This window comes from Prionailurus bengalensis, chromosome E4 (genome assembly GCF_016509475.1).
Source record: "Prionailurus bengalensis isolate Pbe53 chromosome E4, Fcat_Pben_1.1_paternal_pri, whole genome shotgun sequence".
In the NCBI taxonomy this organism is placed as follows: Eukaryota; Metazoa; Chordata; class Mammalia; order Carnivora; family Felidae; genus Prionailurus; species Prionailurus bengalensis.
Window position 1 is genome coordinate 37,064,048 of NC_057360.1, and position 24,685 is coordinate 37,088,732.

Consider the following 24,685-nt stretch of genomic DNA (forward strand, 5'->3'; position numbering starts at 1 on the left):
GTGATACTTTAGTGGGATCTCAAATATTTCCTTATATAGTAGGCTTTTTAGATCTCTTAAAAGTTCAAATTGCCATTTCATTTTTTAGCATGAACAATGAAAAGTAAAGCATAAAGTTTCTAAATGACCAACTCTTAATTAAAGGACCAGTTCGCTAAGTGTCCATTCTACAGCTAAATCGGTAGCAGGCTCTGTAACTGTCTGAAAAATAAAAAAAAAAATTAAGCAAATTAATTTCCCACTAAATGCCTATTAGGAAGCTTATCAAATTGATTTTAGCTACTGCTACATTATTAAGGCTGCAGCCCAAAGAGGTTTTGAAGGGAGAATTTCATGAAAATAGTAGCTGTGCCCACTACCAGCCTTGATCAATAGGAATAAGGAACTCTATAAGATTTGTTTCTAGCTGTAGTCATTCCAGTTAGAAGAACTCAGAGTTTAAAAGCTTGGGGTGTTTTTTATTTCTTATATTCAAGCATTACAAACCAAAAATGAGAAATTGTGTCCTTTGGAAAAATAAGCCCGGGTGCCAAATCTTTCCTTTTGAATGATACTGTTATCATTATGTACAAATGATTAGGACTATAGATTGAAATATGTCAGCTGTACATGAATGATATTGGGATGTGTATATTTTATAGCTTAGTAAAACATTTTTGTCTATAGCAAACAGTAGCTTTTGGTGTTTCGGTGCTCTTTCTTTTTCTAGTAATGGTCTCATTACTAGTATCCCTGGGAAACTACTGTATTTAAAACCATAAAAATCTTGAGTTGAAAAGATAGATATTTTTCCTTAGATATCTCTTAGGTTTAATTAAACTTGGGATTGTTGGTGTTGTGCAGTTAACATCCGTGAAGTTAAAATGTATTGAACATTTACTATATACAAGGAATTATGACTCAAAAGCGCCCTTATAATCTGATCCTGGCTTATCTATCCAGACCTACTGATCACAGGATACTCTCTTCTTTCCCTGACTGTCCCAGTGCAGGTTATCCTCAAAGGTCCATGAATTTCCACGATTTTATGGATGCCGTTTCCTCTTTCTGAAATCCCCCTTCCCCCGTTCTTTACCAGGCTAACTTACCTCTTGGAAGCAAAGCTTGGGCATCCTCTCCCGCACTAAGTTTCCCTGCTCCCCTTTCTTCTCTCCCCATACCCTCCTCCCTTGGCAATACACTGCATGGCAGTCCTTTCTTTGCACACAGCCCCCACCTCCCACCCCCAGACTGTCTAGCTCCTGCTCCTGAGTACAGTAACTGCTTTTTATCTGTATCTCTAGGGCTTGGCATATTAAAAAGGTTCAGCCATTGATTGATGGAATGAGGAAGTGAAAGAGTGAGATTAAAGGAATAAATGAAAAAATAAGTAAATGCACCAATTATTTGACAATTGGATGAATGAAAAAACTTCTCCAAAGAACTTTCTTTCCATCCAGTAAGGCAGACAATTACTCAAAAGACAGGCCAGAATCTATGATTATTTTATTTTATTGATATCACCCACCATATGATTTTTTCATTCTTATCAACAAACAGCATCATTTCTGGAAATGCCCAGTGTCCATTTATTGGAAAATAAGACAAACAGATTTTTTTTTCCTTCCATTTCAGTATTTAATTTCTTTGAGAGTCACAGGAGTGGTCATCAAAAGGAAGCATTTTCACTGTTCTCTCAGTTATCTCATGACTCTTAAGTTGAAAAACAACAGCAAATAGTTATATTGACAGTTATTTACAAAGTGTAAAATGTGAGTCTAGGCTGAGTTCTTTTTAGCCAATACATTTTTTGAAAATCCGTAGCATTAATGTCATGCAGAATGGAAATTCTGTCTCTTTCAATACTTTTTGTTTATTGTAAAAAATTCTTAATTAACTAGAGAAGACATGGCAAAGACTGAACAGAATTGTACCTTGGCAGTTGCTTTTGGGAAGCTTGTCATCATTTTAGGTTTGAACAGATAAGTTTGGAAGGAAGTTCTGGGAAGTTGAGTCAAGGGTTTGCAGACAGAAGTGAAAAATGGAAATAAATAGGGAGAATAAAGGTGACCTTGGTTTGAGAAAGTAGAAATTAAACTCAGGATTTGAAAAAACAATGCTTTGTGCAAAAACAAATTTAAACACCTATATAGAGCATGGGTGAGAGGGTTGAAACTTCCTGAATGAAATCCGCTGTATTGTAGCAGCACTTGTCCATCTGTGCTGACTGCCAGAGCAGATATTTACCAGCTTCCTGGTCATTTCAAGGTCATTGTAAATAAAAATGTTCCACTTTTGTAGAACACAGTATCTGTCAGTATCTGTGGTTATCTTCTAATTATATTTTTGAAAACTTGCTAACTCAGTAGGGCCCCTTTTTCTTTCTTTTTATTTTTTTAATATTTATTTATTTTTGAGAGACAGAGGCAGAGAATGAGCAGGGGAGGGGGGGAGAGAGAGAGAGAGAGAGAGAGATAAAGAGTCTGAAGCAGGCTCCAGGCTCTGAGCTGTGTGGTAGCACAGAGCCCAACGCGGGGCTCAAACTCATAAACTGCAGGACCGTGACCTGAGCTGACGTCGGAAGCTCAACCGACTGAGCAACCCAGGCGCCCGGGGCTTCTTCTTTTTATACACGGAGAAACCAAAATATAATTTTGGAAATGCAATTATTGAACCCGTAATCAGTTTTCAGATCATTGAATGCTTCTCTTGTTCATTAAACGTGTTTGTTTTGCCACTTTATGTCTCCAGCTCACAGATAGAAAGGTGTCCATTCTTATTTAAAATCAGTGAATGGGACTCTACTTCGCAAGTATGCAATTATCTTCTAAAATACCAACCTAAAAGATCACATCCAATCAGAGAATTAATGGAGAATGAATGAATGCTCATAGACTTTTACCTCATAAATAACAAACTTTCTTTTTTACTTTAACCTCCATTCCAGTGCCCCTCCTTTTTTTTTTTTTTTTTTTTTTAAAGAGAAATGGAGGGTAGGAGGAGGGGGTATTCCTCTGCCTTTCTGCCTTCCCAGGAATAGTTTACCCTGCTTTACTTAAATGCGTGAAGAATTTCCAGCACCATTTTTGTTATTCTTGAGACAAGCATTGATTTTTCCCGGGTATTTAAAATATAAAGATTAAAAAGTACAGTGCTTTTTCTATGTGTGATTATGTATACATAACAATAATAAAATATTTAGTTGAACTGCACTGATTTCAGGTATTTATAGGTTCTTGTAGAGTATAAATATATTTACACGGCTTTATGCAAAATTGGAATAGTGATTTTTTTTTCAACTGAGAAATCCCCATTTTTTTTTAAGCCATGTAAGAACTTTCCTGCTAAAGAAATGAAGGCAGGGACATTCTTCCCATTTCACATCTGAGCAAATAGAGAGCCAGGTAGTGTCAGAGCCACGACCCGACCAGGCGCTGTTGTGCCTCTGCCTCGTGGCATCCCACTGCGCGTGCTACAAGGTCACGCAGCCTGAAGTAAACTCTCAGGTGTTGTGTGAGCGAGCGCTTCATGTTTTCCTTCCATTTTTTCATCTTTCTTTTCTCTGTTTTCACCCACCACATTGATCTGGAATCTCCTTTTCCTCTGCCTTGTGGTAACCAGGTGGGGGGAGGGGCAGGGCGTCATGTAATGAACGAATGAGGAAGCTATTTGCGGAAGGATAGCATTCTTTTTACATATTAGAGTTTGTGGAAACTACACAAGTAAGATACCAGATACATGGGTCCATAATCTACCAACCAAAAAGTGTTACAGTTTGTCACAATTTTACTGATAAGAGAAAGTTTATTTTCCAAAGAGTTACCCTTTAAGGGTGAGTGAGTGTTAAATGAACACCTTAAAAATTATAACTGAAGTTTTTCACCTAACATTTATAAATAACTTCTGTTTGTATTATATTTAAATTCAGAATATGCTTAAAGAAGCTCATTTTGAAGTTTGAGTCCATAACAAAAACATGACCTTTGTTTTAGTCATAAAAGAGCTGCTGCTTTGTGTATATAAGGCAAAAAAAGATGAGAGTCTTCAGGGACAGATTATTTTCACATACTTTGAAGTTAAACTAAGTTTATAAAACTTTTTTATTCATTGGAGCAGTCTACATAGTTTTATTTTATAGTTGCCAGATTCACAACTTTTAATAGAACTATATATATTCCCTGGAGTTGTTAGTCAAAATTAACCCATGTTATTTAAATTTGTGCTGGAGGAAACTTCCTAATACATGATCCCAGGAATATTTACATGAGAGACATTAAATTAAATGGCACAATAAATGTTTGGAGCTAAATCTGCTTTCACGGATATCTCTGTACTCCTTATAATCATGTCATCCAATGCTAAGTGAGATGAGACTATTTAAAACAATAAATATATAACTGTGCCATTATTTATTAAGATTAACTTAACATGCAGTGTTATCTCAAACACTGTTAATAATGTTTGATTTTCCTTCTTAAAAAATGGGTTCAGTGAGTTCGCTGTTCTCATCATTTATAATACCAGTTGACCACCTTAGTTAGAGTTGCCACATAAGATTAGATCTTTAAGCTTTGAATGTTCCATTTTTGTTTAAAAAATATATTTAAGTAGGCCCTTTGTTCACTTATGCTTCAGAAGTGACACGGGGGACTTGCTCCTTAAAGACATGAATCCAAAACGGTGCCCTATATTTCACATCTCCTGTGGGATCCTATAAAACCGTGTAACTTTCTGTAAGACTTTCACAGTTTTCAAAAGACACACTGAATGATCTTCAGTTGTGAAATATAGACATTACATTACCTTATATCTGTGTAAGATTGCTTTCTTTTCCTTTCTCCCTCTACCCCCAAGTCAATCACTGGTGACGCTTTGGTGTACAAGTTGGGTACGCCTAATCATTTTGTATAAATATCTAAAGCTCCGAAATATAGTGTACTTTAATGTATTAGACCCACTTTGGGGTGCTAAAATGTGTCCTTGGGTAGATGGAAATTGGGTATATCTGGGAGGCTGATATAACATAATTGGTCTCAGAGGGATTAAGATGGGGGTGAAAAAGAAACAGTACCAATAGCACCAGTCTTTATTATTCTATTGAGAATTGTGTTAGTGACCTAAAGCTATAATGCACAAAGAGCCCTATTGTTATTACCTGTACGTGACTGAACTTGATATGTAATTGGGTTATCGCCCTGCTAACAATGACTGTTAGCACTCTCTTCTTTTAAATATTTCTGGTACTAACCCATATGCTTTGATATTTCTTTGGAAATATATAAATCAATATATATTGGTATTTTCTCCACTTTATTGAAAACAAATATTCATTAATTTCCATATAACTCTGTGATTTCATAATCCTTTAGAAATGTCAGAGAGAATTGATTTTATTTTTGCTCTATATGCTTTTACTCATTTAAATATTTCTGTATTGCTTTTTAAATTTCCCTTAAGCATCTGAATTAAACAGTTTTCCTTCTGATTTTGTAAGGCTTTTTGTGTAATCCGACCTCTCTTGTGCCTTATTTTTAACGTGTTATATAAAACAATTTTTTAAAAAGTACAATTTTTTACAAACGTGTTAATACAAACTAAAGAAATTTTTGACATAGCCTAAACCACAAAAAGTTTCTTTACTTACCCCTATTTATTTTTTTTCAAAGTTGTAATATCTGCTGATTTTGGCATTATTTCTATAATTTAAAGGAATAAATGGAAAGGTAACTCCCTCAGATGAAACACAAAAATTTTTTGAGCAAGTTGCCTAATGATGTTATTAGAAATTGAAGCCTGACACACAAGAATATATACAAAATTCTTAAAGTTACTGTAGGAATGTATGTTTCCTTGAACATGGTTAATGGTATTGTACTTAGGACTTCTGCAAAATATTAGATAAATGTTAAAGATTTTTACCTTCTTTTCTTCCAGAGGTTTATAGGAACTTTTTAAAAAGTGTAAAGACTAACATTGAGGGAAACCTCTAAGATAATTATTTCATTTTGATTATTTAATGTCTGACTTTCTGAGAGAAAACTTATTAGAGAGATTTTTTATAATTCATCAGTTACTATGTAAATTTATAATCTGGCATAAAAAATCCCATGTTAAAATTCAAGTACATTTTTTTGTTGTTGTTTGGAAGGAGTTATTGTCACTTTAATGCATGAGTAGGATTAGAAATAACATTAAGGGGCACCCGAGTGGCTCGGTTGAGCATTCCAACTCTTGATTTTGGCTCAGGTCATGATCCCAGGGTCGTGGGATTGAGCCCCACATAGGGCTCCACTCTCAGCATAGAGTCTGCTTAAGATTCTCTCTTTCTCTCCCTTTGCCCCTCTCCCCGACTCACGCTCTCTCTCTCTCTAGAAAATAATAAAAAAAAGAACATTAAAATTGTCACACTAATCATAATACTAATCCTAACACTTTTTGTCATCATTTAAATGTATCTCTCATGGATAAAGTAGGCCTGTATCTCATTGCAAGTTTTTAGAGCCCTAGAAAAAATTGGGGGGGTTGCTTTTTGATTAGAGTTGGCCTATGAAATATGAGGACATATCTGTTGATTTAGAAACTAAATGAGCCAGTTTTAGAGCTAGCATCTTTTTGAGAATCAAATAGTCTAAAACCATCTTTGTCTATCTGGTAGGTCTCCCGCCTTTGTGCAAAGGTGGCCATGAGGGAACCTGCACATTAAGATTTTTCTCAAGCAGTATATATAACACAGTAACTTTAAAAGCCTGGGTTCTGAAGCTAGACTACTTCAGTTCAAATCCAGGCTGTGCTCCTTACTGCCTTTGTGACCTTCCTCTGTAAAATGTCATAGTAGCGCCCACCCCATGGAGTTGTTAGGAAGACTGAATCGTTGAGCCGTGTAAAAATGTATAGGATAGTGCCTGATTCATGAGAACAGAGTTGTTATGGGGACTGAATTGTTAAGCTTTGTAAAAATGTATAGGATAGTGCCTGATTCATGAGAATAGAGTTGTTATGAAGACTGAATTGTTAAGCTTTGTAAAAATGTATAGGATAGTGCCTGATTCATGAGAGGAACTCAATATATATCAGATTTTAGGAAATCGTTTTCTCTCCACTCTGATACTGGAAAATAGCACATAGTTGAAACCCCAGAGAGAGCATATAGAGATCTTTTGATCTGAAAATGTTCAAGGGAACTATATTCCAGTTTTTCACTGAAAACCTAGAAAAAATAACTACTAGTTGTATGGAGCATCTATTATCTAAGTAACATGACCTCTAGATGTGTTGACTGGCTGCAGGAAGTGAAGCAACGAGTAACCAAATGAACCTGATCTGAGTAGTTATTGAACAACTTAAAATTAGAAACTATCTGGCAAAGGTAAGAGTTTTTCCTCTTCCTCTACTGAATGACTTTTAACCTCTTTCTGTTGTCTCCTAATGTTATTCCTTCCTGGTTTCTAACATGTAGGTGACAGTTTTATCCTCCTAGCCATTATTATAGCAGAGGCACAAATAACTCTACCATGTTAAGAGTGACACTGTACTCTTGTATACATTTGAAAGAAGACAGGATGAGATGTAGCCTTATTTATATAACTTGAATTGTTATCCGGTATGACAAGACAATCCATAGATCCATATAAATTTGTATTTTTAAACCAAATTGTTAAAGGTATAAAACTTAGTCTATGGTTATTTGTAACATGAAAGTAAGTTTTACATTGTGATTTTTTTCCCATTACATTGCCAAATGACTATTGTAACTGATTTTTCCTCCACTGCGTTAACAAGTCTATTCAGAACAACCAGTGCCTTTAGAACAACCGGTAGTTATCTCACATATATCCAGGAAAACTTGCACCCAGTTAAGAATTCAGACCTATGTAAATCTCCCATTTTGTGTTACAAACCATCTTTTTTTTTTTCAAAAAGAATTTCTGATAACTTACAATAAAAGACATAACTTACCAAGTTATTAAAATAGACATAACTTGGGGCGCCTGGGTGGCACAGTCGGTTAAGCGTCCGACTTCAGCCAGGTCACGATCTCGCGGTCCGTGAGTTCGAGCCCCGCGTCAGGCTCTGGGCTGATGGCTCAGAGCCTGGACCCTGTTTCCGATTCTGTGTCTCCCTCTCTCTCTGCCCCTCCCCCGTTCATGCTCTGTCTCTCTCTGTCCCAAAAATAAATAAACGTTGAAAAAAAAAATTTAAATAGACATAACTTTAAAAGACATAACTTTTAAAAGACATAAAAGTTATGTCATTAAAAGACATAACTTACCAAGTTATTAAAATAGAAATGGAAGTATAAATTCAGAACCAAGGATGGAAGGGAATGTGAACACACCTAACGTAATGGCCAACAATAGTTGTGTGCTTGAGCTGCCCATCTAGTTATTGCTTCCCTTCTGTCAGGGCTCAAAGGGAAACCGCAAATTATTTCTGTTTTCAAGTTACCAGTTACCCAGAGAAGCCAATGTTCTCTTCCACTAGATTATAATAGAAGTATCTCCTATAAGGATCTATGAGTAATGCACCAGGCAGTGTCTTTAGTAGCAATTATATAGACAATACCTGTGTGATGTTTGATAAAAGCCAAAAGCAAGAATTAAAGCATGGTTTTGGAAAGGTGATTTGGCGTTGGGATAAACCAATGAGTTCCCCCATGCAGCCTCCTGGTGGTTTAATTTGATTAAGGAATAGAGTTTGGTTTATCCAAAGTTATAAAGGTGAATTTTATCCCTTTCAAGGCCTTCCCTAAATTTTCACTTTCTTAACAAGTGCCTGATAGGAGCTGTGTAGCACAACTTTCAGGACTCTCTGAACATTCAAGTTTTTCAATATTCAATACACCGTTAATATTCTTTGCCAAGAACCTAGAGTGATGGATTCTAGTCTGCTGATTTGCTTAAGGGAAAACAAAAAGCCAGTCAGCTTTGACCCCCTCAATTATAGCTGAGGTGTCTCACTACTGTGTTCATTGGATGGAAGTCAGACCAACCCCTGAGAATCTGAATAAAGTACCTGAGATTCTACCTTCTCTGCTCTATGGTGGCCACCATAGAACTGGTATTTCCTATCAGTACCTGGTAACTAACCTCTCTTGATTGGAACTCAGATAATATCTCAAACCAAGTGATATCCCTCTGTAGTGCTAATGATTTGAAATTTAACCAGTTGGTAAGTGTTACTGAGAGATCATTATGCATGCAAAGCTATATTAGGCATCATGAAGAATTCAAACCAAAAGGCCAACTTAGATAAAAGTAAGCAAGCTCTCAACAATGGCGACAAAGGCCTGCATTAAAAATCACATGACTCAGGCTCCAGTTCAGGTTTGACCATTAATTTTTTTTAACTGGTTCTTAGTTTCTTCCCTCTGTAAATTGAGATTGTTGTGAGAGATTACAATACTTTAAAAGGATATGGAAGATTTTGTAAAATAGTAAATCCTATATAAGTAAAGGATTTTTTAAAATTCAGAAAGATACCTGCCCTTAAATAAAACTAAAGTAACACATGAGTATTTAAGAGAACCACACAGTGCAAAATTATGCTCAGTATAGGTTAATACCTTTCACTAAGGCTATCTCCTTCATCTTCATAATCGTGATATGGGTAGAGTCATAAAAATTGTTTTATATATATATATTATATATATATATCATATATATATATATAGATAGATTTATATATATAAATTTATATATATAATTCAGTTATCTAGGTATAGATACAGAATTAAGCCCCGAATTCAGAAATTCACAGTTCTACCCAAATCTCAATATATCGGGATCTCAGAAGTAATACCTTCAAAATTTACTGTCCCTGTTGCCCCTCGAAGCCACTCTTCCTTCTCTGTTACCTACTTCTGTTAGTGAAGACACTGTCCTTTCACATACCCTGGTGAGAACTTCTGATGAACAATATTTCTTGCCTGAAATCTTAGAGAAACTTGATTGAACATTCTGCTGGCATTGCTCTCTTTTTGTTCTTTGACTATTCCAAGAAAATACGAACTGAAGCACAGCTTTATTGATCTCTCCCTCCTGGCTTAAGTACTGACTTCCTGTTGCCTATATCAATAGATTCTAAACTCCTTAAGCCTTTCCTTTTTTTAGCCTCCGTTTATCATTTCATCCCTGTTGCTTGCTCCCCAATCATTCAGAAGTACTTGCTATTGCTTTCATATACCTTACACTTTCTTTAACTCAGCACCTTTGTTTATTCTGTTCCCTCTGCTTAGACTCTTCCCTGCCCTTTTGTATATCAAAATTACATTCACGCTTCACACCTTAGCTCAGTTGCCATGACCACAAAACCTTTTCATTTTCCTTCACTCAGAAGTTCCCCATTCATTCTGTCATTTACATGTCAGCACTTACTGTTCATCTAATATCCATTCTCCAGGCCTTTTCAGTTTAATAGGAGGACACAGATACTAAATGAAGTACAATAAAGGGTTGTAAAGGCTTTAATAAAAGCACATGAGCACCTGAAACTAATGTAATGTTAATGTCAACTATACCTCAAAAAAAATATGTGGAGGGTATGATGGAGGACAAAGAGAACATTAAGCTCTGCATGCCAATAAGTGTGTTTAGGGAAGGCTTCAGAGAATGAGTAGGTGGTAGGCAAGCAAGTAGGGGGATTTTGAGGGAGGCTTTATAATAAGCAGCAAAGCAACATACAGAGATTCAGGGCATAACACAGTTTGATGAACACAGAACTGTGAGTGCTTTGTTATGGTTAGAGTGTAGTGTGGGGCTGGAGGGAGGAGGGGTTTGGGGCTAAATATAAAGCTGGAAAGGTAGGCAAGAGCCAAATGTTAGTAGCCTATAATATGCCATGCTAATGGTTAGACTTTCTAAAGGGCAATGGGAGCCATCGAAATGCTTAACGTTGGAGTGTGGCCAGCTTGGTGTTTGGGCAGTGCTAAGGAGATTGGAAGAAACTGGAGGTAAAGCTGTCAGTTGGAAGATTATTGCTTGAGTGTAAGCAGTGGGGTCTGCGGCAAGAAAAAATAGGAAACAATAGGACTTTGTTGATGATTCTTAGGCAAGGGGGAGGAAGTGATGAAGTGTCTTGTAGGAATTTCAGATTTCTGGCTTGAGAAATTGGAGGCATTGCCAAGATAGAACTGGTTTGGGGAGAAAATAAAATCTCAGCTCTGAGCATGTTTAATATGATTAACATATGATTAATATGCTCAGTTCTGAGCATGTTTAATATGATTAACATATTAATATAATTAATATGATTAACATACATGATTTAATATATGTAGATAGATTTAGTATTTGTAGATAGATATGCTCAGAAGCCAGCTTGGAAATACGTTAACAGAGCCTGTAAAGAGGTCTGGTCTGAGGATAGGTATGTTTGTGTGCTCCTTAGCATATTGTGATGGTTATTGAAGCCATGGGAGTAAATGAAGGTGTGTAGGTTAAGATGGTAGAGGGAGTAGGGAAAAGAGATAAGGGAAGAACTGACCCTTGGGACACACTGACAATAGAGGGATTGCCAGAGGAAGATAAACCTACAAAGGAAGGAAAAGTCAGAGGAGAACCAGTGTGGTGCATCGGGCCAGAGGAGGAAACAACACCCAGCAAGGCTGCGATCAGCAGCAGCAGACAGGGAGAAAGGTAAGAGGCAGACAGAAAAGAGTTTGTTAGGTTTAGCAAACTGTTCACCTTCCCCAGAGCGATTGCAGTGAAGTACTGTTAGGGGTGGAGGAGATGAAAAAGTGATTGTAGTTGGCTTTAAATAAGTAGATTAAGAAAGTTGATATAGTAAGATAGTGTTTTTTTTCCCCACCCCCAAGAAATTTAGCTGTAGAGCAAATACGTTAGATCAGGCAGTGGTTAGGAAGAGAAACTTGACTATACTTACAGACTATGATGAAGGAATCGGCACGTGAGGAGAGGTTAAAAATATAGAAGAATAACAGTCATTAAATATTCATTCATTAAATACTCATTCATAGCCAACTATATTCCAGATACTGATGTCTAATGGTGCAGATCCTAGAAGAGATTGAGTGGTAGGGTTGAGAATAGTAGAAAAAAGAATTCTTCTGAGACTAGAACAGAGATATGGATCAGATGTATATATGTTTGATAGGTTGAGATAAGATACTGAGGAAAACTTAAGCCTAACAGTGTTTTTTCTTTATGAGGTAGGAGACAAGGTCATGGGTGAGAAGGAATTGAGGGCTGTGCCTACAGATTAGTGAAGATTGAGATTAGCCACTGGGGGAAATGGAGTTTATGAGCCAAAACATTTGGATTGTAGAACAGCTTGTAAGGTCCAGCTGCAGCTAGGACCATGAATCTGGTGACTCCAGACTGTATGGTGTCTGTGATTTTTCTCCAGCAGTCTTTCACGTCCTGGGAGAGAAGCGAAGGTAACAATTGCCAGGGTTGTTATAGCAAAAAGACAAAGGATTACTTATTAATGGTGTTGCCAAGTAAGTGGTTAAAGGATTGTGCTATGAGGTCTGGCCTGGAAATGAGTGACGTAAGTCCAGAAGCAGAAGGTTAACTAGGAGGAAAGATACTGGACATGGTCTCAATCAAATCAAAGCACATTCATAGTAGGGAACAGATGTGAGAGGTCTGGGAGGATAGGACTTATACCCACATTTCTATGTGACACGGGACATTGTAAGGCATAGGCTATGTCCCTGGGAGGCAGACTAAAATGGAATGAAAATGAAGAGTAATGCCAGGTAATCAAGAAGGGAGAGAGAGAGAGAGAGAGAGAGAGAGAGAGAGAGAGAGTGTTTAATGTTTATTTATTTTTGAGAGAGACAGAGTGCAAGTGGGGGAGGGGCAGAGAGAGGGAGACACAGAATCTGAAGCAGGCTCCAGGCTCTGAGCTGTCAGTACAGAGCCCAATGTGGGGCTTGAACTCACGAGCCATGACATCATGACCTAAGCTGAAGTTGGACGCTTAACTGACTGAGCCATCTAGGTGCCACAAGAAGTGTGTTTTGAATAGAGGGTCCAAATGGACATGACAGTGACCAAAGATGCCATTGTAGTACTTGGGATGAAGAATACTGTCCTCTGGGTGTCCTCAATGAGTCAGGTTGGAACAACTCATTAAATAGATGGAAAGAAAAAGAGGAAAGTGATGATTGTTTTTTCTGTGTGGCTATTTACAGTCTTTTTGCCTCTAACTGTCTCACATATATCTCTTGAGATACCTATCCCTTTATAGTTTATAAGAGAAGTATTTATATGATTTCCTCAGTCTTACATTTATTTCTTTGTCATTCTTTCTTTCCGCACTAGATTGATTGTAAAGCCGTCCCCAGCAGGTACCACGTATATTTCATTTATTGCTTTATCCTTACTACCTAATAAACTGTCTGGCACATAATAAATGCTCAATAAGATTTTAATGAATGAATGAATGAATGAATGAATGAATGAAGGGAGAGGCAGAAAGGAAAGAAGAGTCAGATTGTCAGGAAGAAAAATGAGTCATTTTCTCGTTTGCCATCCTGGACAATAAGCCTTCCTTTCTGGACTGGTTCTTTACCTGATTAACCATGAGTGTCCTCCAATGCCAGCATTGTCTGTCTCTTGCAAAGTAGGGCCTCTAGAGACATTGGGGTGGCCGACGAGTGAGAATCACTACTAAAGCATATTTTCATGTTATAGGATCTTCTTTTCATATTTTATTAATTTATGATATAATAAAGTTTAGGAAAAAATTTGAGGTATACATATTTTATATCTGATTTTATGCCATGTGACTTGTTAGACATTTCTCTGGAAAAGATAAATCTTTATGACAAAATGAACTACATTTCAGATGGAGATTGAACCACATAAGAAAGAGAAAAAGCAAACATTGTATTGCTTTCAATCTGTCTACTGCAGAGTTTCTGATTCTCCTGTCCTTATAAAGGCTATCCTTAAGTGGGGAGGGGAGATTAAAAAGCAATTGCTTAGCTGCTAACCCCACTACCTCTCCATTTACCTTATACTTTACTTCTCTCCTCCTTTATTATTCCTGGTTCTCATCTTTCTACTTTGGAGAGCCAGAGAATCACTGTCCTCTTCAGCTAAACTTACATCCATCTATCTTTAATCTTGGCCACCTTCTCCTCTGGACAGGAGAACGTGACCATTTGCTACAGTAGGTTGGAAATGTCGCCCAATTCTGAAGTATTAAGCTGAAAATATAAGGCTTCTGGACTGGTTTGAAGGATGTGCCAGTTTTATTCCGTCAAAAATTGCTATTACATCTACTTGCATTTTGGTTCAATAGAATGAATTTTTGTATCACAATTATATTTTTTTGTTGTCATCTTTTCTGCTTTTTTTTTTTTTTTTGGTCATTTTTATCTCTAAACAAAATATGTGACAACTAGGTGACCTGTTAGAACACATTATCTTTTAAATATAAGTTCCTTATAAATGCTTTTCCTACTGTTTTCTGTATTGTGTATAATGGGATGTATTTGTTTTTATTTTAATGGGTAAAATGCCAACCTCATTCTGATTTAAATTTCTCTTAGATCACCATAATAAAATGCCTTGCTATTGCTGTACCCCTTACGGATTTTGAATTCTATTGTCTGCTGCACTGCAAGGAATATAAATTTAAATCCTCAGACCCTCTCTCAGTGGGTGTAACATTACCATTACCATTTACTACATGGTAATAACTGGCCAGGAAGAATTAATGCAAGTTTTCAAAATACCTAAATTATTTCTCTCAAGACATACTTACAAAGCAAATGAATCTGGCCCTTCCTCTTGATTTGGCTTATCATCTGTGAAAGACCTTATACAGTGTTATGAAGACACATAGTCTCATAAAGTGATGGCAGTTGGAATTGAGAAAGAAATCCCATATTCTTCTACTCAGCGGCTCTAGGACCAGATGGGAGGAGGATATACATTTTTTAAATTTATTGAATGTGCATATTTTCTGTAATGTAAATAAGTAATGTAAATAAGTAAACTTCAGCTCTCTTATCTATAAAGTGAAGATGCTAACCCTGCTTCATGGCGATGAGGATTAGAATACTATTCATAATTCACCTTGCTTGTAATTTATTACTCTTAGTTCAGAAGAGTGTTTTTCTTTAATATGAAACTAATAAAAACATTTTATATTTCTATAAAAGAGTGTGTGATAAATGCATATGATAGCTGATCTACTCTGTGCCTCATAAAAATTTAGATCTATAGATATATACTATATAATTACGAAAATATAAACTTACAGTTGCGGCTAAGGTAGTATATCCTAGATCAAATAAACGTGTATATGTCTTCAGTTAATTTGGAGCCTTAGAGTTAAAAACCTGTTATCCTTCATGACTACGATCTTCTAATTAAGCTTCTTTGAAAAATAATAAAATTATTTGAAAGCCTATGATTGTAGACAATACATTTTGCTTGACATTAATACCAATGACTATACATACTTCTCAGAGTTTTCAACTAATTGTAAAATCATTGACAGCAGTCATATATATTATTTTTTTTTTAATTTTTAATTTCCATGCCAGTATAGTTAACATACAGTAATATATTTGTTTCGGGTGTACAATACAGTGATTTGACACTTCTCTACCTTACTCAGTGCTCATCATAAGTGTACTCTTTGATCTCCACACCTATTTCCCCCATCCTCCCACCCACCTCCCCTCTGGTAACCATCAGTTTGTTCTGTATAGTTAAGAGTCCGTTTTTTGTTTTGTCTGTCTCTTTTTGTTTTCCTTTGCTCATTTGTTTTGTTTTTTTAAATTCCACATACGAATATTCAGTCAGAAAATGTACTTTCCTTATCAATCTGTATCTAGTCAGAATATTTTTAATAACTTATGCCAATGGTTTTCTAAAGCATCTTGTATTTTCTTTCTCTGTAGCTACGACAGTTAGTGAATATGTGCATCAACCCAGATCCGGAGAAGCGACCAGACATCATCTACGTATATGGCGTAGCAAAGAGGATGCATGAGTACACCGCAAGCAGCTGAATACATGAAGATCATGAAGAACATCGCCCAAATAATTTAAAGTATTTTTGTGCAAACCATACCTCCCCGTTTTTGTCTGGGTGTTAAGATTAATATTTCAGAGCCAATGTGCTTTGAATCCTTAACCAGTTTTCATATAAGCTTCATTTTGTACCCGTTTAAGTCACCTTCTTGCAAACCCCACGTGACTTTGGAGAGTCGAATTGCATGTTAGGAGAGTAAAGGAAATTTAATGAGTTTTAACGACTAAGGGTCTTTAGAAATATTTAGAGGTTTTTTTGCGGATAAATTGTGTTCAGATAGATCCACAGTGCCAAATTTTGAAGGTGAGGCTTGGCACTCATCAAGATAGACTTGTAACCTGAGGAAAAGTATCTGAACACGTGACTCGTTTGCTTTTTGTGTCATTTATGAACATCTGAGATTAACACAATTGTGAACTTTTGTGATTATTTTACTTTTAAAAGTTTGAAGTATGTGTTTTAGTTCTTAGCGTTGTAGTTTTCAAATACCATTCTTAAGATAAATGTAGACATAAACTGAGAAACACTTCAAATTCTTAGCTTATAATAACTTTCAAAATGCAACTATTAAATGTGAAAAAAATTGGGGGACAAAATGTGAGTCAGACACTGAAGAGTTCTTTGCTTTATTTTGTTTTGTTTTAATATCTTTGATATTCTCTTTGTGTTAAAGTGGTATAAATGAATCCATTTAAAAAGTGGTTAAGGATTTGGCTGGTGTGATAGTAATTTTGAAAGTTGCACATTGCCCGAGGCTTTTTTTGTGTTTTTATTATTGTTTGTACATTTGAAAAATCTTCTTTGAATAATCTTGCAGTACTATATTTCAAGTTCTTTATAAATTTAAGTTCTCTCTTCATAATTGTACACTATAGGTGTAAGCATATGTTTTTATTCAGAGATTTTATTGAAGTTCGGATTGGTCCCCTTCAGAAATTTTTTTTGTATTCTTCAAGTTACTTATTTATATTGTATGTGCATTTTATCCATTATGTGTCAGGTTTTCTGAGAACATAATACCCTTTTAAAAAAATATTTGGTATACCATCACTTTTCCTGGATTGAAAACATTATTTTTTTTTTTTAACTTTTTAAGACTTGGGCCACCCTGTATGTGTGTAATTTTGTCTTGTTAGAGAAGAAGAAAGGATGTATGTTGTACTGTACCTGTGAATGTTGGCACCGTTCTGATTCATTCGACAAGGTTGTAATTTTAGAATATGTTTAAAGCAATGAAAACTGGCCATTACCACAGCCAGAATTTTTATGATAGTAACATTTCTGTTAAGAAGCCTTTAAGCAAAGTACTGTATTCATGCACCAAGATGACAGAGATGGTAACGCTTCATTTAGTTTAAGGAAAGGGGCAGAGCTTAGTAAATGCTGTTGTGGAGATCGGTTTTCCCTGAATGCCTTCGTGTTAGTGGTGACCAGTTCTTCACAGAATTGTGAAAGCCCAGAGGCCGAGTGGCAGTCACTGTTCAAGGACCCCATGCCACCTTCTAACCCTGGGATGGATACTCCTGCCAACGTGAAAACCTCATGTCCGGAGAACACCTACTTTTAGCCGATGCAACCGCTGGTTTTGTTTGCTCATATAAGTAGTTTTTGTACAATCATTTGAATACTTTCCGGTCATTTGTAAACGTTAAAAGTGGTTTATAAAGGGCAAAAGCATAAACTTTTTTTTTCTCCCCAGAATCTAATCAGTTCTGGTTCCTGAAGGATAATTTTACCTTGGGAGAGACAAAGGACACACGGGTGGTCCTTTCAATGAGGGCTGGAGACATTGTTTTTCCCAGATGCCAGCTACTTATAACTTCTACACTGAGCATCCACAGATCTGTCTCCAGAGGTATGAGTAGAATTATTTTTGTTGACCATTAGTGTCCTATTCATTTTCTTGTAATATAATTGATTGAGAGACAATTTTTCTGTAATTGGAACACTCTCCTTTTTCTTGAATTCTTTAAAAATACATGAATCTAAAATTCATTAGCTTAACCCCTCATAGTGACTTTTAAGGAAAGACCTAAGCTTTTCTTTTCAGTGAATCTCTCTGCTAGAAGGAAGTAGCTGGGAAGAATTTAATGATCAGGGAAGTCCATTATTATTTTCTACATGGGGAAACTTTTTGTTTTGGGTATTGTATCTTTTTTTTTTTTCATCTAAGTGTTCATACTTTTTCCTGAAGAAACCACTGTGTAAAAAACAAATTTTAATTTTGAATGAGATCATTTCAAAGAATTATGAAGATGATTAGAAGTTTTAATTTTTATAATCACCTCTAAAATATCCTCTTTATATTTCTTCTTATAGGTAAATTTGGTACTGATTAAGTAAAACAGTTGAATTGGGAAGGAATAAAATGAAAGGTGCATCCGATTCTAAACCTTATTTAGACATTGGCACCAGTTTCCCAGAGGAAAATGTGGGGTAACTTTGTTTTGTATGCTGAGGTTTAGGAATGGTGGAAGAAGGATATCCCCATATAAATAAAGTGCTCAGCAATGTGCAGTGATTGTAAATTTAATAAGATATTACAGCCATTTCATGAATGCTTCACCATTCTACGTAGTACCTATATTACAAAACACCTTTTTTTGTATCAATATACTTCAGGTGTTGCTGTTAACATTTACATGACATGATATTTATTTTAACCAAAATGTTATTCATATTAAATGTTTTTTTCTTCAAAATGAATGTATTATGTTCATAACCCACAAAAGCATAATTATCCTATGTCTCATATTTCAATAGTACTGTAATACGGACTCCTGTTGTGAAAAACTTTTATTTTGTTATGCTTCAAATACACATACTAAAAAAGATTCTGTTGTTAGCTTTGAAAATTGTATAGTATCCTAAAATAAATAAAAATACAAAATTAAAAAATGAGTACAATAAAATTTTTATGTATCTGTGATGTTTTCCCCCTAAAACCTACTATTGTTTACGTCGCTTAACACTTAACCTACAGAAAAAACAGTTCTTAATCATTTCTAAGACTTTATCCTTTGGGGAGAAGCCTAACAATTAAAACAGTCGAGGGTAATAATGAAGTTCTTATAAGAGTGAATTAAAGTGAGGCACACCTTCACATGTTCCTACTCTCTGTGGTACATCATTTTCTGTCTTTGAATAGGAAAGGTGTTCTAAAATTATAAAACTACGAGCCCAAAATTTAGGCCACAGTTTCCATTCCTGTCACTGTAATAAGCTGCTAACAATATTAGAGATAATTTGAACATTCTTTTCACATAAAAAGTAAAGATTACTTTCTACACCTGGAAACGTTGAGGCCAGATCTTTACGGGGTAAAATCCGCAGGCGGACGGTGCAGTGATGGGTTACCTATCACATCAGGATCACATTCAAAATAGTCTGTGGCAAAGAACAGCTAACTTTGTAATCTGCAATTTGTATTACAGAACCTTTTGTCTCAAGTGTGTGTGTGCATGCGCACACACATGTAATTGTATGGTAATAGATTTTAGCCACAAGAAAGTGTTTGACTAGTTACAAATTTTATTTCAAAAGGGTATTTGTTAATTAGAAAAGTCAGTACTGGGCATATATGTTTAATGTGTTATTAATTGGTGCAGCTATATTTACCACCAAATTGGTGCAAAAGGATGACATCTGCAATGAAACCCTTATCAAAAAACTTCCACGGAGTTGTTCCGTTATCTATTTTTACTTACATGTGAGTCTCTAGTACAATTCATGATGAACTAAAACAGACTCGTCAGATTAATTATCCGAGAAAGACGCAAAAGTTGGTGATGTGTGTTTTATCTTTTGACTGAGAGAGGTTTATTTGAAGGAGTTTCTGGTCTTCTTGCTTGTTCACTTGGGTCTCTAAATCTAATTTTTAAAATAAAAGGAAATTTTAAAAGTAGGCTTTGTGACCAGGGGTTTTTAAGTAAATTATTTTCACCGTGAGTGGTAGAATGCAGAACGATCATCTTTTCCACTCCTTTCTAGAAACGTAATCCTATAAATAAATTATTTAATTTCTCCAGTCCTTACTTTTTCAAGTGTAAGGTAGGAGTATAAATTCCTAACTCTACAAGAGAATTAAATTAGAATACCTTTTATAAAGGACCAAATGTGATGCCTGGTACCAAGCAGGTGCTTGCTCAACATAGCTTTTATAGCGTAGTGTTGCAGTCAGTGTAGAATAGAATACACGTACTTCTTTGGCTATAGCTTCATCTATTTTTGCTTTGTTCTATCCGTTCTAGTCCCACTGCACTGGTTTCTTAAAGGCCCCAAGCTCTTTCTCGCCTTTGGACCAGTACAACTCAAATAGCTCTTCCCTTTTGGTTATGTATATATTAAAAAAAAAAAAATCCTACCAATCTTTCATGGCTGACATTAAATACACTTTTTCAAGAGCCACCCAGACTGCATCCTATACTTTTCCTTCTGGTGCCTACCTCAACTGTAGCCAAATGATTACTTATGTGATTGTTTGTTTACTTTCAGTCTCCCTGCTAGACCATAAACACTAGATGGGCAAGTAGTTCCTGTGTTGTTCAGTGTGATGTGTAACACTTAACACAATGCCCTGTTGGTAGTCACTCAACTTATTTTTGTTGAATTAATAAATGAAGATTGTCACGTTGTAAGTGGAGCTGAGCACTTCAGGGGACTGTGCATAGATGCAAAAACAACAAAAATCAGGAGAGGCACAGGCAAGTAAGGGGGTAAGAAAAGCAAAAACAAGCAACTCTAGAAGAAAAATTTTAAGTTCTAAGTTGCCATAAATTACCAAGAAGTTGAAGATAATAAGGACTGAGATGAGGCTCTTGGACTTAATGAGGAAGTCATGGTAATATCCCATGTTCAATAGGAGACTGGAGTGCAAAACAAATTCGGGTAAAAATAAAAATGATGATGATACACGAAGGAAAACTAGATGGTAGCCAGAAGTAGTCCTAGCATAATTTTTAAGATAAAGTGAACTTAAAATGGTTTGAAGGTTAAGAAAAGTAGCATGTGGAGAAGAAACAAGATATTGGAGGGAGGTACAGAAGGTGGTAAGAGAGAAGGAGGAGGTCCCCGGAAAGGATTTATCCACTAAAAGTCCACAAATGTTTATCGCGTGCCCTCCTATATGAGGCCCTATATAGAGTCTGGAGCAAAAGGTCTCTTGTGTTCCTAGATTTAAAACCTAGTCAGAAAGAAAGGCATCTACAGAAATAGAAATATATAAATGCAAATTGTTATGAGTCCTATGGAGGAAAAGCGACACTGAGGACGTGACATTGACGTAAAATGACATAAATGATGAAAAGGAGCCAGCCAAAGAACAGACAAGGGGAGGGTCCTGCTGGCGGAGGAGGAATGCTGTGGCAGATAGCCAGGCTATCTGAGAACCTGCCTGGGGGAGGGAGGGGGTTGGGATGGAGTAATGCAGCAAGGTGGATTTAGAAATGTATATTTTCTCTATATTTGTGATAATCAGTGATATAAAGATAATGCAATAGTAACATAATCAGTAATATAAAAAAATCATGATAGTCAAGAATTACAAAATACCTCAAGATAGTTGTGCAAGAAATGTACAGAGCCTATGTGAAGGAAATTACAAAATCTGGTTGCAAAAGCAAAATCTGGAAGAACACAAAGCAAAATCTGAACGAATAGAAAAAGAGGCTGTGTTCCAGATGGGAAGACCTATGTAATATTAATTATATAGTGTTGATCTGAATCTCATCTTTTTTTTTTTAGAACCAGATAAAATGATGTCAAAGTTCACATGGAAAAATGAATATATAAAAATAGCCGAGAACATTTTAAAAAATAGAGTGCTCTTGTCTTACCAAGTAGTAAAACTTACCGTAAATGTACTTCAATTAAACAGTGTGATATTGTCAGAGGATCAAGGGAATCGAATGGTGGGACAAAATAAGAAGGTCAAATACACAAAGAAGTATTATGGAAACTTAATATGTGAAAGAGGATGACTTCTATCTGCAGGAAAGTATGTTTTATTAAATGAAAGTTACTAGAACTATCCACTGGATGAAAACAAAGATTCTAATTCACACTATAGAGAAGGGTAAATACCAAAAGAATTGATGATCTGAATAAAGAAGGAAAGAAAAGGAGGGAGGAAGGAAGGAAAGCAAAGGAGAAATTTAGGAGAATGCATAACCTTGGGGTGACCCATATAATCTAGACAAGAAACTAAAAATAAAGGAAAAAATAGGCATATTGGACCACTTAAATAATTGGCAATGGATACCATATGTTAACATACACCATAAACCAAATACAAATGAAAACCTGGGAACCGTATACAGGTAAATACCCTCAACCTCATAAGCAAAATTGGTAAGTAAAAATGCAAGCCAATAGGAAAAAGAGGAGGAAAAACGAACAAGATATAAGGCAATTCACAGCAGAAGAAAGTCAATCGATAGTAGCAGGAGCACCTGGGTAGCTCAGTTGGCTAGGCATCTGACTTCGGCTCAGGTCATCTCACAGTCCACAAGTTCGAGCCCCGTGTCAGGCTCTGTGCTGACAGCTCAGAGCCTGGAGCCTGCTTCGGATTCTGTGTCTCCCTCGCTCCCTGCCCCTCCCCCACTCGTGCTCTGTCTCTCAAAAATAAACATTGAAACAAAGAAATTTTAAACACAGTCAATAGCAGAATAAATCAATTTAAACATGAAAAGCAGGTATCCAGTGCTGGAGAAGCAGAAAATGCACTCTTCTAATTGTTATTGGCAGGGTGAATTACCATTATTCTTAAAAAGTAATCTAGTGTGATGTGTTAAGTAAATACATATATTCACTTTGACACACAATTTCAATTTGAAGAATCTTCTACAGAAACAAAAGCCGTTTATAAAGATTATTTCTGTCATCTATCTTATCTATCTATCATCTTCTTTACACAAAGATGTTTATTGCAGCACAGCGTATCCTGGAAAAAGAATGAAGAGAGGAGGAAATCTGAATGTCTTTGAATAGGGCATAAATTACATTACACTCCTACTCCTATTAATAATAAGATGGGTTTGGTTTTATACTTTTTTCCATAAGCCCATAATGCTTCTGTCCCTTGATAATGGGAGGTCCAAGCCAAAGGCATGGTGATTCAATTTTAAAAAACAAACTATAATTTTGTTTTATATGCAAATATGCATTTATGGGCATATGTTTGTATATGTTCATCTGAACATGGAGAAGCTAAGGAAGGGCACAAACTAAGCTGCTAACTTCAGATTATGACTGTAGACGACAAAGATAGTTAAACCAATATAAGTTCTTCCTTATACCTCTTTATATTTTTCTGTTGTTCAGTACAAAAGCATGGACATTTTTTTCTACTCAAAATAACTTTATGTTGAGTCTGCACATATTTTTTAAACTTGTAATTTGCAAATAATTTCAAACTTACAGAAAAATTGCAAGTTTAGTACAAAGAACTTAAGAATTCTTCCCCTCTGTTTCTCAGATGTTAATATTTTGCCTCATTTGCTTTATTATTGTTTTTATTATTTTTTATTGTTTTTTATTGTGTTTTGTTATTGTCGTTTGTTTTGTTTTTTAGAGAGAGACAGCATGAGCCAGGGAGAGGGACAGATGGGGGGAAAGAGAGAGAGAGAGACAGAGAGAGAGAGAGAGAGAGAGAAAGAGAGAGTGAGAGAGAGAGAGAATCTTAAGCAAACTCCATGCTCAGCACAGAGCCTGACACAGGACTCGATTCCATGCCTCGGGATCATGACCTGAACTGAAATCAAGAATTGGATGCTCAACCAACTGAGCCACCCAGATGCCCCTATCATTATTTCTTTTCAAATCTCTATAAATAGACTTTTTCTGAGCCAGCCAGAAAGTTGCAAACATGATGCCTATTACCCCCAAATATTTGAGTGTTGCTTTCCTAAGAGACAAAGATCTCTCCTACATAACCACAGTACAACCATAATAATCAGGAAAGAAATATTAATTCGTTATTATTATCTAACCTACAAATCACAAAATTTCAGCAATTGCTTTTTACAGCAAAAATTATTTTCTTAGTTTTCACCCAGGATCTAAGCCATTTAGTTGTCACGCCTTTCTTGTCACCTTCACATGAAAACAGTTCCTCGGTCTATTCTTTATTTTTCATGACCTTGGCATTTTTGAAAAGTACAAGCCAGTTATTTTGTATAATGACCTTTAATTCAGGTTTTTCTGATGTTTCCTCACGAAATGGAACATTACGGAAGCAATGCCGAGTTTATGAAGCAAGAATGTCAATTTGTCCATTACTGTTGGTGCAAATTTTGATCACTTAAATTGCTGCCCTAAACTATAAAGTTATTGTGTTTTACTTTGTAATTAATAGTAGGTACTAGGTAGATATTTGGAGACTATGTAAATACCGTGTTGCCCACTAGTTTTAGCATCCACTGAGTGTTCTTACCTGTTTTATTACTTTGATGGTTGCCAGATGATGACTTTCCAATTCTGTCATTCCTTCTACATTTATTAGCTGGCATGCTACTACAAGGAGTAAGTTTTCCTCCAAATTATTTTTTTATTCCTTCATCAAATTTTAACTCTTATCTGACAGTGGGAAACCTGGCTCATACTAGCAATATTTACTCATTTCCACTCTTTGAGACCAGTGTGCTGATCCCACCAACCGCCTCCTTGGCTCTGACCGTCCCCTTGTACCGGG

At 36.0% G+C, this 24,685-nt stretch overlaps 1 protein-coding gene across 2 annotated transcripts in view; it reads left to right on the top strand.

The window, feature by feature from the left end:
* Positions 1-18,897, top strand: part of NEK7 (NIMA related kinase 7) — a 163,846-nt gene extending 144,949 nt beyond the window's left edge. Inside the window, exons 10-11 of one of the 2 annotated variants that reach the window (XM_043568323.1) lie at positions 13,266-13,291; positions 15,863-18,897. In XM_043568323.1, coding sequence (XP_043424258.1) covers positions 13,266-13,291; positions 15,863-15,875 — 39 coding nt within the window. In that variant the 3' untranslated portion in view covers positions 15,876-18,897. The remainder of the gene's footprint in view (positions 1-13,265; positions 13,292-15,862) is intronic. The other variant, XM_043568322.1, reaches the window with a different exon arrangement.
* The last annotated feature ends 5,788 nt before the right edge of the window (positions 18,898-24,685 follow it).